The 18,525-nt window shown below is 33.9% G+C and overlaps 1 protein-coding gene across 1 annotated transcript in view; it reads right to left on the bottom strand.

The window, feature by feature from the left end:
- The window catches only part of KCNU1 (potassium calcium-activated channel subfamily U member 1), a 270,021-nt gene that overhangs the window by 111,857 nt on the left and 139,639 nt on the right, over positions 1 to 18,525 (bottom strand). Inside the window, 1 exon segment of the mRNA XM_074285038.1 lies at positions 14,328 to 14,439. Within this exon segment, the coding sequence (XP_074141139.1) occupies positions 14,328 to 14,439 (112 nt within the window).

The raw sequence follows: 18,525 nt of genomic DNA, 5'->3' as shown, positions 1-18,525 counted from the left end.
TAGTAATACAGATTAAGCTTAAAAGTGTCTTCTGTGATCTTCCCTGCCCCTTCTGCTGAGCTGGTTGTCAAATATTAGTACATTTCTGATTCTGTCATTAGTGGGCTATGTGATACTGAACCATCAGTTCTTGTTAATAACCCCATCAATAAGCTGGGAAGAGGAGAGTAAGAATTGGATGAGATGCTCTGTAACCTTCCAACAGTTCTAAACTCCTATGATAACTTTTAAGGTCAATTGCTTCAGCTATGTGACTCTATAAACATCTTTCCATGTGAAGTAAAATATACCTATCTCAGGTGACAAATCATACCCGAACTCCCACCAGTATCCTTCCTGAGGCATTGATAAGCAGGGAGATTTATATCAAATAGGGTTATTTACTTTTGTCTTTGGCATTCACTACATTAAAATTTCAAAATGAAAAAAAAAGTCAAGTATACTTTTTTTTTGGCAGCAACAAACATCTAAGGGAAAAAAATAAATTAGAAATATGCTACCCCCATCATGTAATCCCAGAGTATAGAAGCTCACTTTTCTTAAATACCTCCCTCTGGCATAATTGACTTTTCATATGCATTTTAATAATGATATTTCAGCAGGTTGCATGAGGATTTTTTTTCCTTGTTGTTGTTGTTGTAAATTATGATTAAGAAAAAAGTGTTATAAATCTAATTACACTTTCACTTATATTAACAAGTCAGCACAATCTACCAGCTTGTTTACCAAGCAATTCCAATATTTACAGCTGACCTAATTGGTTGTAGAACAGTCAGAATGAACAATGTTACTTTGTCTTGATAGTGTGCATGAGCTAAAGAATGCTGTTGAGTTGTAAAACTACCCAGAAATCTAGTTTTGCTTCATCATTCTAGTGCCAAATACCACTGAGGTACTAAAGTGGGGCAGGGAGGCTATTACATTAAAAATGTTTTTTGTAAACCATTTCTTTGATAGCCAGCTTTCTTCTGATTCTGAGATGTTAGGAACTTCTGAGAGGAGCTTCCTATACAGAAGCAGCTAAAGTAAAAACTAAAGTATATTCATTTTATCATGAGTCACTCTTCCCTTTCTTATGCCCTAAAAACTCCAGTGGCTTTCCATTGCTGCTTGGAGAAAAATAAGCTGCAATATTAAAAAGAAAAAAAAGGTGGGGAGATAGTCTCAGGAGGGAGTAACTTCCAAATCAGCTTGCAGGAGCCAAACTATAGTTCTTTAGAAGAAACTAACTTCCCCTTTTTCAGATACATTGTAAAGGTTCTGCAGTTCTATAGAGTGGGAGTAAATAACCTCTCAGCTCCCAACTTTGAAATACTGCTGTAGTGAATTAAGAATAGAAATTGAAATCTGAAGACTCTAAAATCTAACACTTATTATCTGTGTGCTGTGGGCAAATAACTTAATTGCAGATCCTATGTACAAAATGGGGATAAAAATATGTGCAACCCCCAAACCACAGAACTGCTATAAGGTTAGATGAAAAAAATGTCATTAAAGTGTTTCATAAATCTTGAAGCAACAGATTATTCCCTCCTCATATGGACTCTATTGTCCATTCAAACAGGAATATGACTCTTTAATATCATGTCTTCTTTAGCTTTTAAATGTTTGCACATGCTACCTCTAATGTAGGATGAATTCCTGACATATTTTTCTTGTTGATATCCTTCACTTCCCATAAAATTCAGCTTAAGTGATTCTTTACTCAATCTTTCTCTAATGCTCCCAAATGAATATGAGCTACCATTCCTCAGATCTCACTTCCTGCTCTCCTATACAGGTGATTAAATTTGAGCCTGTATAAATTTAAGTGTAGTACATGTCTTCTTCCTAGTATAAAATATAAATTCCTTGAGGGTAGGGACTGTCTTATTTTAACTTTGTATTTCCAACATGGATTGCAATACTTTGTGCAAAGTGAGTACTCAGAAAGGTTTGTATACTTGAATTAAAAAAAAAAGTTTATATAAATTCTATTTGTATAAATAGATGGCAGATTCAAATTAATATTTTTAGAAATGTCCTTAAAGGTTGGTTCAAGGACACCAATCATGACCTTTAATGAAAAGTTTTATTTCCACTGTCAGAGGAAGAGTATTGGGATAGGATTTATCTATACACTTGGCATAGGGAAAAATGTTTATAGATTTCTGTTCTTATAGAAGGAGATAACAGATTAAAGAAACAGACTTTCTTCCCAAAAAACAATTATTACCAGAATGGGCTAATTCCTACAGAGCAAGTTGGATAAATTGCTAGGATTTTCCAAGAAGGGCAAGCTACAATTTCTTTCTTCTCATCTGGACAAGTGTTGGTTTCCACACAGGTTCAGGAACACATGGTGATTGTTATCTGTGTAGTTCAACTGTGTTTATATCTTAAATCTAGTTTTTGATCTGAGTCTAGCAGACTCTAGTACCCACTTGATTTAAATAATCAAACATAAATTGGGAATCTCAGAACCAGGTACCTCCGAAGTTACCTAGTCCAAATTTAATCTGAACAAGGATCTTGTCTATAATGTACTTGATGAAAAACTACCCAATCAGAAAACAAGTGTCCAGAGACAATGATCTCACTCACCTCTTTGTCTGGCTTTTTTTGTCATTCAAGATCTTTCCCAATTTGAAGCTCCACATACCTTGTATTCTTCTCCTCTATGTACTCTATAGTGCAGTCAAAATGTGCTCCCATAAGTTCTAGTTTCCTATGCCCATGTTTTGGATCATGTATTCCTTATTTCTATTAGAACTCAGGTCAGAATTACTGCATTTATGAAACCTTTAATGATAGCCACTCCATTCTCCCTCTCTCATATAACAATTTTTTGTATTTATCACAAAAATAATTTGTGCTCTACTTCTGTTTATATCTTGTCACTTTCCAAGATTGTGGACAAGGACAGTGTGTTATCTGAAATTCGTTTAATGCAAGTTGCTTAGCAAGACTCTCTATAAGCAAATATTTATTTCAATATTTTTTCAATGAAATAATTGATCCACACATGTCTCCATTAATGATGGGAGTATGAGAAACAAAAATAAATGAATAAACCTTAATTTATATAAATATCAAGCTCGATGAACCAAATTTCATAAAATATACACTCTATGGCAGCTTATTCTTTGTCTTGCTACTCAGCTTGTCTCATGAACATCTTTTCCCAATTATAGTGTTTAACAGAGTTTAGCTACTTCATAAAGTTATTCAGTTTCTATCTCATTTCTATTTTTCTTATCTTTTCCATTATTTATGTTTTTAAGGAATCAGAATCTCTAAGTTAATGTGGATAATCAAGAGATGAGTATAGACAAGAATATGCATGTATTCTCTCTCTTTCTCTTTTTTTTTGGTCTATATTCTTATGCAGGATTGCTGAAGTTCTTTACAAAATATTCAAATAGGAAAATACCAAGGAAATGGACACATATATTCCTCAAAGCAAAAAAAAAAAAAGCCCTAGAAAAATCAATAAATACCAACCCTTTAGACAATTTTTTCATTCCACTGTAGCACTGTAGCATTTTATACATACATCAAGGGCACCAGGGATAGGAGTATTAATAGGAATCAGGTAAGTTTTCACAAATGCAATTCAACAATAATCTTTATCTCTATCATTACTCAGTTTAATGAAAGAGGAGGATATGTTTCCATTGTGTCATTGATTGTTGAGTATAAAAAGAATGTTGAAAGAGCAACATACTCTATCAAACATTAAAAACTTTTTTCCAACGGTGTCTCTTGTTCATACCTAAAAATTTAAGATTCCTTAAAAGATATAATAACATAAATATCTCTATTAGACAATACTTTGACCACAAATAGCAAGCATATAAAAAAGAGAAGCATGTGCTTGACAAAGATCATTGTCCTTGCCATGAAGGAAATCTGGCATAGAGTCTAAAAGAAAACCTTTTTGGATGTGAATTCCTCCAGATATCCTGTTTTCAATGGTTATAAGTTTGATTCAATTAAATCACAGAATATTACAGGAGTTAATGTAAGAAATTTGAAATTCTCAGAAGATTTTGGCCTAATTATTCTTATGGGAAAACTTGTATGGATGAAAAATGGCTTTTATACAATTGTATATGAGTTATTTGAGATAAAAAAAACAAAAACAATAAATTCAACTCCACAAATAAATCTTGCAACTTTTTTTTTACATTTTTAAAATATGACTTGTTCTCTTTTGATGTTATCATATTGTTTAGAAGATTTGATATTGACATCATAAGATACAATTGCATATTCTTTTATTTAAATATGTTTTAATTTAAGTATATATATATAATTTAAATATATATAGTTTATACATATATATTACACATAAGTACATAGTACATATGTGTGTATGTGTATATATATATTATAGAGAGAGAGAAGAGAGAGTAATTGTTATTAGAAAAAAATCTTGAAAATAAAAAATTTAAAGCAAAAACATAAAATATATTCAAGGAGAGGAGAGAAAAGGGCAAAGTAAGAAAAAAAAAAAGAAAAGTAAACATCATATGCCATGAGGATACACAAGAAGGTTTCTCAGGAAATGCAAGAGTAAACAAAGATCTCCATTTATTTAATATAGAACTAGAAATGCTAAAAAAAAGGCAATAAAAAGCAATTTAGGGTGTAAAGATAGATAAAGAAGAAATATAACTATATCTAATTGTTGATGACATGATTTACTTAGAAAATCCTAGGAAGGGAAGTGGAGCCAAGATGGTGGAGAATAGACTAGTCTTAGCCTAAACTCTTCCTGGCTTCCCTTGGATGAACATCAGATTAAACCTCTGAGCAGGTTTTGGAGTAACAGAACCTACAAATATTTGGAGTGTAAAAAATTTCCAACAGAAGATATTTTGGAATACTTTCAGGAAAGGTCTGTCTCAATTGGGCAGGGAGGGAGGTGGCCCAATGCAGTCATAGTTAAGGGATGCAGATTGGAGAGGACTCCATGCAGGGGAAACCTACTGTAAGGCTCTTAGCCAAAGTATAGCACTGGTTACAAGCCAGTGGATAATCAGACACACTGTGAGACCTCCAGTGCAATTGCAGAAGGCAAATACTGAGCTTCTGAACCTCAGCATAGTGCTTACTCAGCATGGGAAGGAAGCTAGCAGCACCAGCTCCAGGGCAGTGTGAAGCTGATGTCACCTGTAGAGAAAGCTTGCAACAATCTCCCCTTTGCCCAAACAGCAGACATACTTTTAAAAAATGAGCAAAAAAAAGCAAAAAGAACTCTGACCATTGATAGCTATTATGGAGTCAGGGAAGAACAGGTCTCAAATCCTGAGGACATTAAAAGCAAAATGTGTGATATAAGTTGATCTTCATCTCAGAAGGCTATCGGGGAAGAATTTTTAAAAAAATATTAAAAGGGAGAAGAAGAACAGGGACAGGAAATGAGAGCTTTGTAGGAGAGTTTCAAAAAGGAAATAGAAATTATCTGAAGAAAACTTAAAAACAGATTTTGAAAAAAGGAAAATGAATAGAACTCCTTGAAAATAGATTTGGTGACATGGAAAAAGAAAAGAACTCATTTAAAAACCAAATTGGATAAATGGAAAAAGAGAACAACTCCCTAAAAATAGAATTGACAAAAAGGGGAAAAAATTGCAATGAATGAACAACTCATTTTGAAGTTCAATTGACCATATGTAAAAGGAAGCAAAAAAGCTAACTAAAGAAAATAATTCACTAAAAATTAGAACGGAACAAATGGAAGTGAATGACTCAATGGGACATCAAGAATCAGTCAAATAAAAAAAAAAATAGAAGAGAATGCAAAATAACTCATTGAAAAAACAAACAACTTGGAAAATAGGTCCAGGAGAGACAATGTTAAGTATTAGAGACAATGTATTATTAGACTATCTGAAAACCACAATGACAAAAAGAGCCATCATAACATCTTTCAAGAAATCAAGGAGGTAGGATTCTGGGAAGATGGCTGAGTAGGTTGGTAAATTTCCAGCTCTCCCAATTTTCCCCACAAGTAGAACAAATTTGTACCTCAGGATAAACATAGACAAGTGAAAAATCAAGAAGACTTAGGGCAGAACAGGGATCCTCCTAAAACAAGAAGATCAGAAGAAAGGCCATAGAAGATCCAGGGCCAGATAGATTTATATGTGAATTCTACCAAACATTTATAAAGAATAAATGGTTATAATACTATATAATTTGGAACAATAGAGAAAGAAGGAATCTTACCAAATTTCTTTTATGACATATATATGTTGCTGATAACCTAAACCAGGTAGGGTCAAATCAGAGAAAGAAAATTATAGACTAATTTACCTAATTAATATTAAAGCAAAAATCTTAAATAAAATATTAGCAAAGAGATTACAGGCAGATATCACCAAGATAATATATCATAACCAAGTACCATTTATACTAAAATAAAACATATAATTATTTCAACAGATGCAGAAAAAGCATTTGACAACATCCAACAGTCTTTCCTTCTAAAAGGACTTGAGAGCATAGGAATACATGGAATTTTCCTTAAAATTATCAGTAACAGATAAACTAGAACCATTCCCAGTAAAATTAGGGGTGAAATAACAGCTCCTACCATTAGCATTACTATTCAATATGTTAGCTTTAGTAATAAGAAAAAAAATTAAAAGAATTAGAGCAGGTAATGAGGAAACAAAAGTATCGCTCTTTGCAGATGATATGATGGTATAGTTAGAGAATCCTAAATAATCAACTAAAAAACTATTAGACACAACCATTTTAGCAAAGTTGCAGGATACAAAATTAATCCACATAAATTATTAGCATTTCTATATGTTACAAAGTCCAGCAGCAAGAGATACAAAGAGAATTTTTTAATAAAATAATTGTAGATGCTGTAAAGTATTTGGGAATCTACCTGCCAAGAGAAAGCCAGGAACTACATGAACATAATAACAAAACACTTTCCACAATGTTAGAATTAAACAATTGGAAATATATCAAATGTTCATGAGTAGATTGAACTAATATAATAAAAATTATAAATTATAAAATTATAAAAATTATTCAGTGTCATCTCAATCCAACTGCCAAGAAATTGTTTTACAAATGTATAAGAAATAAAAACAAAATTCATGTGGAAGAATAAAAAGTCAAGAATTTCAAGGGGATTATTGAAAAACATCGAAATGAAGGTGGCCTAGCTGTACCAGACCTAAAACTATATTATAAAACAGAGATCATTGGTATTGGCTAAGAAATATAATAGTTGATCAATGTACTAGTGTAGTTTCATAAGAAATAATAGTCAATTGTAGAGAGCCAGAACTCTGGAGAATTATACTTGAAAGATGTTAACTCAGAGGAGTTGATAAGACAATAGTTATCTAGTTTACCTATCCTTAGTACTTAGCGTGGTAATGTAATAGTTCTCTATTTCACACATATTCAGGCTGTAATGATGTAATTGTAATAGGGTATATAAGAATTGGGGACAGGAATTCAGACAGAAGTCAGATTGGCAGATTACTGGAAGAGACTGGGTCAGATTAAGACTGGGTCAGACTATAACAGACACAGACTGTGTAAAAGACAATAAAGACTTTGGACTATATTCTTGTATATTCTCATGGTGTCTATCCTCCTGAGAACAAGGCCCTTCCAAATGACCTCCAGAAAGCTAGCCTGGAAATTACATTTTGGCACCCAACTAACACGTGTAGGTCCTTATGCAGACACTTTAGAACAGCAAATGAACAAATTGTTTCTGACACTATCAAAGCATGGGGCTCCCTCCCAGGAAGACAAGATAGAGGGGAAACCTTCAAAAAACCATCATAAGGTCCAAGTGAATGCTTTGCTAATTTCATGGGATGTCTACAGACAGCTATCATACAAACTATTGATGAAAATGCAGCAACAAAAGTTATGATAAGGCAACTTGCTAAAGAAAATGCCAAGAATTATACTAGTACTACACAAAGATGCTCCTTTAGAGGAGATCATAAGATACTGTGCCACAGTGGGCACAAATAAATTTTATAAGCAGACTATGATGCAAACTTCCCAAAATCTGAACATGGGAATACAGGGTCCCTTTTGGCAAAGGACTTCCAGAGAGATCTGTGAATGCTTTCAGTGTGGTAAAGTAGGGCATTTGAAAGCTCAATGTCAGCTTAGAGACAGAGTGAGAAAACAGGGTAGGAGAACAAGACTCAACACTCCATATCCAAAATGCAACAGAGGCTTCCATTGGGCATCATAATGCAGATTGATTCAGGGAAACGAGAGGTGGGGCCAGCTCCAGGGCCCAAGGCAAAAAATACTAGGAGTATGATGGCAGCTGATGCTGCCCAGAGAATCTTTTTTAAGTTCAGTATTCTGACATGATCAATTTGCTGAGAAGCAACTTGATAGGAGAAAGGTATTACATAGTCAATTAGCCAAGAAAAAAGGATTATAGTTGGGGAGAATAGAATAGAGATGTATGCAGCTGGGACTACTGAGATATCCCCTGGAGAGGTGAAAACTGTTCCTGTCTGGCCTATAGATCCCTTGCCTCCAGGCACAGTAGGCTTGACTATTTTACCTCCTGAGAGTGTTTACAAAATAGTGTTCATAGGTACACTGATGTGGGAAACTAGAGAATGTGTAGATAATATCACAGTTACTAATACAGTTAGACAATGTATGACATCACCAGGAGAAGTAGTAGCATCAGGTTTACTGATACTGACTTCTAATAAGCAATCTGGTGATAGTTGCCCAGATTCTGACCCCAAGCAACAAAATCCAGAAATATTCTAGACAGCAGCTGTGACAGCTGACCAATCGGACCTATGCTCATATAAATGACATACTATTAGAAGGATTGGTAGACACTGGTGCAGATCATAAAGTCAGTAGAGGTGCCAAATGGTGCAGTCACTGGCTAAGATTAAGGCAGACACCTACATGTCTGGTGTAGGAGGATCAGTAGCAGCTGAAGTTAGTGCTACCCCTTTGAGATGGACTTTTGAAGGTGAAACAGTCAGTGACTATAATAATCCAATGTTTGATAAACCCAAAGATCTTAGCTTGGGACAAGAACTTACCTTTTGGCAAAATTTCTGGAAAAATTGGAAAATAATATGATAGAAACTAAGCACTAACCAACACCCTCTATCCCAAGATAATAAGGCTGAAATAGGTTCATGACACTATAAGCAAATTAGAGGAGCAAAGAATAGTCTACCTCTCAGGTCTGTGAAAAAGGAAGGAATTTTAGGCCAAAAATAATTAGACCATATTATGTAATGCAAAATAGATAATTTTTATTATATTAAGTTAAATAGTTTTTATCCAAACAAAACCAATGGAGACAAGAAGGGAGGCAGAAAACTGGGAGGGAGGAATACATCCAAGTGCTCTGATAAAGGCCTCATTTCTAAAATATATAGGGAATTGACTCAACTTTATAAGAATACAAACCATTCTGCAATTGACAAATGGTAAGGATATGAATAGACTATTTTCAGTTGAAGAAATTAAAAATATTTCTATTTATGTGAAAAAATGCTCTAAACACTACTGATCAGAGAAACGCAAATTAAGACAACTTTGAGACTGGCACACCTTCTGATTGACTAAGATGAAGGAAAAGATAATGATAAATGTTGGAGGGGACGTGGGAAAACTGGCACAATAATGAATTCTTGATAGAGTCATGAACTGAGCCAACTATTCTGAAGAACAATATGAAATTGGAGAGCAATATGCCCAAAGGACTAATAAACTGTACATATCCTTTGATCCAATAGTGTCTCTACTGAGCCTATATGCCAGAGTTCATAAAAAGGGAAAGACCCCTCATGTGCAAAAATGTTTGAAGCAGACACTGAGTGGATGTGCATTGGTTGGAGAATATTTGAATGTTTGGCATATGAATGTGATGGAATATTATTGTTCTGTAAAATGACCATCAGGATGATTTCAGAGAGGTCTGGAGAGACATGAATTTATAATAAGTAATATAAGTAGAACCAGGAGAACATTGTATACAGCAACAACAAGAATATGTGATGATCAATTCTGGTGGACGTGGCTCTTTTCAACAGCAAGGTGATTCAGGTAAATTTCAATAGACTTGTGATGGAGAAAGCCATCTGCATCAAGATATGGAATTGTGGAGACTGAATGTGAATCACAACATAGTATTTTCACTGTTTTGTGTTTCCTTGCTTTTTCTTTTCTTTCTCATTTTTCTCCACTTTTGAATTTGATTTTTCTTGTGCATCATGATAATTATATATATATGTGTATATATATATATACACACATATATATATATAATTGTTCATGCTTAATATATATATATATATATGCATATTTAGTAAGGAGTAAGAATACTTCATGGACATGGCTTTCTTCAAAAAACCAGTTCCAATTGTCAGTGATGAAGAGATGAAGAGAGTCATCTTCACCCAGAGAGAGAACTGTGGGAACTGAGTGTGGTTTACAACATAGCATTCTCACTCTTTTTGTTGTTCTTGCTTGCATTTTATTTTACTCCTTTTTTTACTGTTTTGATTTTATTTTTCTTATGCAGCACAAGAATTGTATAAATATGTTTGCATACATTAGATTTCTACCATGTTTAACAGACTGTCATGTAGGGGAGGGCATGGGGGAAGGGGAGGAAAATTGAAACACAAAGTTTTGCAAGCGCTAATGCTAAAGAATTGTCCACGCATATGTTTTGAAAAATAAAAAAGCTTTAATTAAAAAAAAAAAACAGAATACTTCATCATATGATATCTATGAATGAGAAAGTAAATTATAAAGCCAAATTCTCATCTGAGAGATCTGGTAGAAAGGGACTCCAGGGAGGTTTAAGGACAGACAAAAATTTTTGGAAGAGCTATGGGGAGTGGGATGATGAGTTGATAACCAAGATATATTAGAGTTGTCCACCAGCAGTTAGAGCTAAGTTGAGATTGTATACATAAATTTGTAGTGGGTCCACTCAGAGCACTTTGCTCCTTTTTCTTTGAGTAGGCTGTATAGAGGAGCAAAAGTGCTAAATAGTGGGAGTGGTCCAAGGCTGAAATGGTAAGATATCTAAGTTTTCAAGAGAGGATGACAGCAAGGAGTTGAACTGGTTCATCAAGAGATCAAGGTAGAGTAAAGAGAAGAAATTGGTTAGTATGGAGGAGATGACCTGAGAGAGAATGTGTGTGTTTATGCAGATGCATGTGCATGCATATATATATATATATATATATATATATACACACATATGTATGTATATTGTGTATGTGTGTGTAAATATGTATGCATAGTGTATGTGTGTATATAACCAAAAGTATATAGAACCAAAAGAAAAAATGTTCCAAATCTTTAAACTAATAAGAGAACTATGAAGCAAAACAGTGTTGAGGTTTTGCTTCATATTTTATAAATTAGCAAAGGTGACAAAAATGAATCATTGTTTGTGGGATGATGGGATGATTGGTATAATAGTGCATTGTTGGTAAAGTTATAAATCAGTGGGAAAGTAAATTTTGGAAAGTAAATTAGAACTATGTAAATAAAGTAACCAAAATTGTCACAATCTTATACTCTGCTATATTATGCTATGTTATACTATACTATTATATATGGTGCTATATCATAATATGCCATCCTATATAATACTTATCGTATTATACTATATCATACATAACATACTATACTATGATTCTATACTGGTATTTTTCTTCTCTCATTGTCCTCTTTGGTTTATAGAGCTAGTAGTGGAATATCTTAATTGGTTTCAAATGTGTTCCACCTCCAATTGTTCCTCCACATACAATTTTCCTTATATGTAGATCTGACCATATCCAAGATCATTTGTATATATCAATCCTATTCTTAAAAACTTTAATAGCTTCCTTTCATCTTCACAATAAAATGCAAACTCCTCTGCTCAGATTTTAAACTCCTTCACAATGCTGCCCCAAACCCATCTTTCTTGGTTCTTAGATACTAAAAACCAAACCCTGAGATTCAGCTAAACTAATTATCTGTTTTTCACATGCTATACTACATAATGCATCTCTTGTCTCCAAACCATTGCTGTTCTCCTGCCTCCTTCCATCCTTTCTTATAACTTCTCTCTTCTTTCAAGATGTAGCTTCAGTTCCACTTTCTATATAAATCTTTTCCTGAATCCCTTACATCCCTTCTCAAACTGCATTTTTTAATACTTTGCATTCATTCTGTATATCTGCCTATGTCTGCCTGCCTATCTTTATAGATATACAGGAAAAACATATTTATTAGATCTGAAATATTATGTTGTCATTAGTCACAGCTAGGTGGATCAGAAAATCTAGTTTCAAATCAGATCTCAAAGACTTAATAGCTATGTAACCCTGGGAAAGTTACTTATACAGAGTTATCTACCTATCATCTATCTCTCTAACTCTCTGCCTATATATGAGGCATATGTAAATTTAATCTATACACATACATATACATACACTAAAATATAGTACACCTACAAGCATATTTGTATTTTATATATATGTTTGTTATATTTATATGCTTATAAACATACATATATGTACACATATACATTTGTATATGTGTGTGAATGTGTCTATTTTTAAGTCCTTATTGTTTCCTCTAGCATTATGCTATATATTCTTTGAGAATATCAGTTATTTCATTCATTTTATTTCTCTCTCCAATTATAGTGCTTGTAGCTACCAGAAGCTTAATACTTATAGAAAGTTTTCTTTTTTGTCTTTAATACTTAAGACAATTATACTTAATACTGAAGAGAATGTCTCACAGTGTGATACAATGGAAAGAAAGAATCTTATCCTTGGAATCAGAGGATGTGTATTCCGATTCTTCCTTTGATGTCTGTGACCATGAGCAGGGCCACAATTCTTCCTGAAAATCAATTTGCTCATATAGAAAATAAATGTGTATTTATTCATGCAAAATTAAATACATCAAAATAAATGAGATACATAATAGTTGAGTAATAACGTTTTGTTGAATTTTAAAATGATTAGATGGCTTGCCCAAGAGCAAATGTCAGAGTAGTAATTACAATTCATATGCTCTGATACACAGTCCAAAATTGTTTTAAGGATTTATTACATTACCTTTTTTAAGGACTTATTACATGCCAGACATTGTGCTAAGCACTGGAGATACAAAGAAGGGTAAAAATAATATCTGCCCTCAAGAAGTTTACAATTTAATGGACATCAAATCACTATGGAAAAACAATTTATATGTATACATAAGCAATATAAACATACAGAGAGAGATATAGAGACAGACAGACAGACAGACAGACAAAGACAGTAATACACAGAGAATCTCTAAAGGAAGGAAACTGATATTAAGGAAACTTAGGAAATATTTCTTGGAGGAGAGATATTGATTGGGACTTGAAGGAAGCCAGAAAAATCAGGAGGCAGAGATGAAGATGATCATTCTAAGAATAAATCAGAATAAATAAGAAAATATAGAGGTTTCAGATAGATTTAAAGGAGTAACAAGTTGGCCAAAGTGATTAGATAGTAGAGTACTTGTTGGTACTAGGGTATAAGAATGGAAAAACAGAAAGAGGTTAGGTTACACATCGCTTTAAAATTTAAACAAAGGATTTTATATATTCATAAAGCAATAGGAAATCACTGGAATTTTTTTGAATAGGGAAAGAATGTTTATCAAAAAACTTCTATTACCTATAATGGAAATATTGCACTGTTAGAAAGCCATATTATTCTATTACAGAAATACTGTTTTTTGGGGGGAGAAAGAGGTTGTTATTGTTTTTTAATAATCAAAGGGAGAAAACGTAATTCTAAAGGCAATCCTCAGCCTAAATTTGCTTGATAAGATTAGGCCCATTCCTTCCCAAGAATTTTGAAAATTGAGGTCTTTCACATACTAATTAATTATTCACAATATACAGAAACACATATACATAATTATCCTGGGAGCCATCTAAAATATAAAAATTTTTTAAGAGAAATTATTACTGACTCATGTTCCTAAAGGAAAATTTAGCCTACAAAATAGCCAGTCTATTATGCTTTCATGAAAAAAGAAAAAAGCATATGTTGAGATTGGTCAGCAACTCTAGTGTATTTGCTGTAAGCAAATGCTGGGATTTTCCTAACTCATTCAAATTTGAAGAAGGGGCAGGGATGATTTTTTTTGAAATTCAATGGCATTATTAAATAGAAAAATGATTAAAGTAGACTCCCCCTTAAAACCCCTCACCTCCATACTAAATAGAATTACTCTATCATTAAGTTATTTAGAGGAAGAAAAACTGCCTATGGGAGCAGAGCTCCCTCTGACTTTCTTACCTGACGATGAAGTTTGACAAAGTACTAGATTTTCTAGACAGCCTTTTTGGAGATTCATATCCGTCTCTGTTCCTTTTCTTGGGAAAATTTCTCAAATTAAGGATAGGTGTGCCTGAAATAACAGCAACATTAATAAATCTAAGAAGAATGCACAGAATTTTCTTCTTAAGGAATTCTTTCTCTGATACCAATTGTCTCATCCTTACTCTAGTGCCTTACCTGTGTGCTTGTTTCACCAGCAGTATTTTTAAATAATTTGGTTTTAGGAAACCTTCACATTTTTAAAAATTATTGAAGACTTTCATCACAGCAACTTTTGTTTATATGAGATAAATCCATCAGCATTTATAATCTTAGAAATTAAAACATTTTAGTATTGTTAAGAAGGCCAAGGTATTATTAAGAAAAAAAGTCAAGGATCCCCTAGAAGTGTCTTAGGTAACCCTAAAGATCTTCAGAGCACATTTTTAGAAATTTTGCACTACATATTCAGTATGGCAAAAAGATGGAACTATAGCTAATTGGGAGGGTCATAAATTAGACCAGGGAGTGGGTAGGAAATATGGTGCTAAATTTCATGTGGTAGATTTAAAAGTGAATGCCCCATTAAGTTCTTTCTCTTATCCCTAGAATGTACTCATGTACTTCGCAGAATTATAATGAGGAAAATACTTTGTAATTTTTAATGGAGGACTATAGAGATAGGTTATGATAACTACAATTGTCACAGAATCATTGAATCTGAAAACTTAAGAGGTAGAAGGAGCTTTGATGATCAAATATTCTGAATTCATCAGGAAAGGAATCCCAAATAAAACAAATCCAGTAAGTTTTCTTCCAGCTTCAGTGTAAAGGATTTTTCCATTAGACCCCTGAAGCAGCCCATTCCATTTGTGGCTTATTCTAAGCAGCAAGAAGTTTTCCCTTATACCCTGATTAAATTTGCTTCTTTGCAACCCATTATTTCTACTTCTGTCTTCTATGCCAAACCTGCTAACCTTTCATATCCTAGATTTAGAGTTGCCAAGAACCTTTGAAGACATTGGAGTATTTGTTCAATAATCTAATTCTAAAGACGAAGAAATTGGAACATAAAGCCCTTAAGGGTCACAGCTTAATCAGAAATGTGAACTTTAGATATAAGTACAGAATTTTAGCCATTGTACATCACTATGTGTCATGATCAGATACATAAAAAATTATTCTCCTAATCTATCTCCCAGCCTTCTCAGATACAATATTCCTAAGTCTTTCTTCTGTTTCTCATATGATATAGGTTCAAGACCTTTCTCCAACTTTTTTGTTCTCCATACCTCCCTGTTTACAGCTTTGCTTCTTTTACTGAGTAGCCCAGAACTGAACATAGTACTCTTGATATAGTCTGACCACTGTAGAGTTTAAAGGTATTTCATTTCCCCCCTGATATCTATGCCCAAGGGTGTGCTGGAGCCAGTTCTAATTAGCTTACTTGTTAAATTTTCAGTATGAGCACTTACACTTCATTGGATAAATCAAGATTTGATTTACTTTTTTGTTGATTTTTTTCAAACTTAAGAATCTCATAGGAATGAAAATTAAATTTAAAAGTGTGTGTGAATATCTTTTTTTTTTTTTTTTTCTGGATGATGCTAAATATTTACCAGTACACCCCTTTATTGCTACTGTACAAACATTGCTTGAGCTCAGCAGGAATGAAGTAGAAGTTTCAAGAAATGAAGTCATTTTTAGATTAAAGGACAGGTGACTGCAATTAATAATAATAATAATAATAATGATTATTACTATAATGATGATAGGCATTTATATAGTGCATTTAGGTTTGCTTTTATACCATTCTAGCCTGACAATAGCACAATTGCCTGGTTTGTACATCTCCTAATGCAACTTTTTTTTTTTTTTTTTACTTTTAGTCACACTTATATTAAACTTGTAGTCTACTAGGATCTTTAATCTTTTTCAAACAAAACTACTGAATTCCTTTAACTTTCTGCCAGTGCTTATGAGAAATAGCTATTGTGCCTTAATATCCAGTGTCTTTAATCTATAGGAAGTAGAAAATTAGGGTGTTTCTCCCTACCCTAGTGTTTTAGATAACTGGAATTCTGAAAAGACTTAGGAAGCAAGTTAGGAGAAGAGCAATTTATATATATATATATATAGTGACAACTTTCAAAAGAAAAAATACCCTCCTCCAATGCTACCCTGTGGTTTATTTTTAGTCCATCTGACTTTGTGTAACTGTCTCACTTAAATTCAATTTATGTACAAGTCAAAACATCATTTCTTAAAGTCATCAGTTCACTTGGAAGACAAAGGATGAACAATAACAACAAGGATCATTTTAATTAGAAAACGACGAGAAAATAATGAGTTTTTTCTTTTATGCCCAAAGTCTGCAAGAGATGGTCCTGCTACTGGAAGTTGATTAAGGAGTTGGAAGTGTCTGATTAGGGAAGTTTAGGACTTGGGTAGGACTAGACAAGGTGAGCTTGAAGAGCATCAGATTCATCAGACCTGTCTCTGGCTTTGATCATCACAAAAACTGCCAGATTTTGCCAGAATTATATCCAACATCAGAAATGGCTTCCCTGTCTGCTGGTCCCCAACTTTAGTCTGCCTTACTTAGCATCTCTTAGCCAAGGTGGGTGACAGAAACCAAAAGATGGCTTCTAAGAGGCACAGCAGAACTTAGGACTTATCCTGATTTAGTGATGGGTTCCCTATAACTTCCCCATTCACCCACCCAGGAAGCATTTGATATTCAACCTGGCCTATTAACTCCTTAACTGTAAAATAGAGATAATACCCCAGCTATAGAATGTGTGCAGCCAGCAAGAGTTCTTTTGAAGTTAATTTTATTCCTAATTCCTCTGGGCCTGGGTATACCCTGGTGTGCCTGATTTCTTGATGGCCAGGCTCATAATTGGGCAGAATTGTTACCATAAAGTAATATAAGAGTTGAAGGAGAGTCATCATCAATAACCCACCAACTAATGGTCAAGTAACAGTAAGATCACTACCAATATTAATAAATAAAAGGAGGTAGGAAAAAACAAGGGTTTTCTTCTTAATTGACTGAAGTTTTTGAATTATCTCTAGGTGGATAGAGCTATGGGTCTGGAGTCAGCAAGACCTGAATTAAAGTACTAACTCAGCCACTTATGAAACAGTATGACTCTGGTTAAGGGACTTAGCCTCTGTCTGCCTCAGTTTCTTCAATTGTAAAGTGGAAATAATACCAGCATCTGCCTCTCAGTGTTGATATATGTTAAATAAAGTAATAATTATAATTTCTATCTGATATATACTAAGTACGTAATAAATGTTTCCTCCCTTTCCCTTCCTTTTTTCCCCTTCTCCTTTTTTCTTCTTTTCTCCATCACCCAATCCCATACATTCTTTCACAAATACGGTCCCTATACCTGTTCCTGAAGTCAAAAATGTCCCTCTGAGACCTTAGCAGGGCACAATGTGCTCTAACAAGTCCAGAGGGAGGGCTTGCAAAGGACAAACCTTCAAACCCACAGATCTCTTCATCCCTGAGTCTTGACAGTCACAGAGGGCTGGAGGAATGTTTTGCTGCTGCCTCTGCTTTTGATATTGTAACCATTTGCAAAAGGCTCTAATCCATACAGAAACATTTAATGAGTCAAAACCGACTTCTGACAGAAAAAGGACATCCTTTGGATCTGTGATTTGTCAGCTTTAATCAGCAGTAATTGCATCACACAGGTGTGCTAAGAATCTGTGTGTTTAGGCTTGGAAGGGGATCCTTCCTTACCTGCAATCCCCAGTAGCCTCAATTTACATATGCAGACCTGTCTGGGTTTATCAAGTTGACTGATGTTTCCTTATTTTGTGGTTGGTATTAGCCCTGTGGAGGAATTCGACCAGGGAAAGGAGCATCTGAAGAAAAATCTTGCTGAGGTTTGATGATGTTGCTGCCAGGCTTGACAAAACAGTGAGCCTAGTGAAGCTGCTGGAAGCTAAGGTATGGAAGCTAAAGGAAAACATATTCAAAATGGCTAGCTGGTGAGCAGGCAGGAGAGCATGTGAGCAGCATCACAGACTCAGTCTCATTTGATGTGTTTTAAAGGAAGGATAGAAAAAAATGGAGTTTTACACTCATACACACACACACACACACACATATATATAATGTATGCATATGTATATATACATATATACACTGTATATA

Source organism: Sminthopsis crassicaudata, chromosome 2 (assembly GCF_048593235.1).
Source record: "Sminthopsis crassicaudata isolate SCR6 chromosome 2, ASM4859323v1, whole genome shotgun sequence".
Lineage (NCBI taxonomy): Eukaryota > Metazoa > Chordata > Mammalia > Dasyuromorphia > Dasyuridae > Sminthopsis > Sminthopsis crassicaudata.
This window is presented reverse-complemented; position numbering and strand designations above follow the sequence as displayed.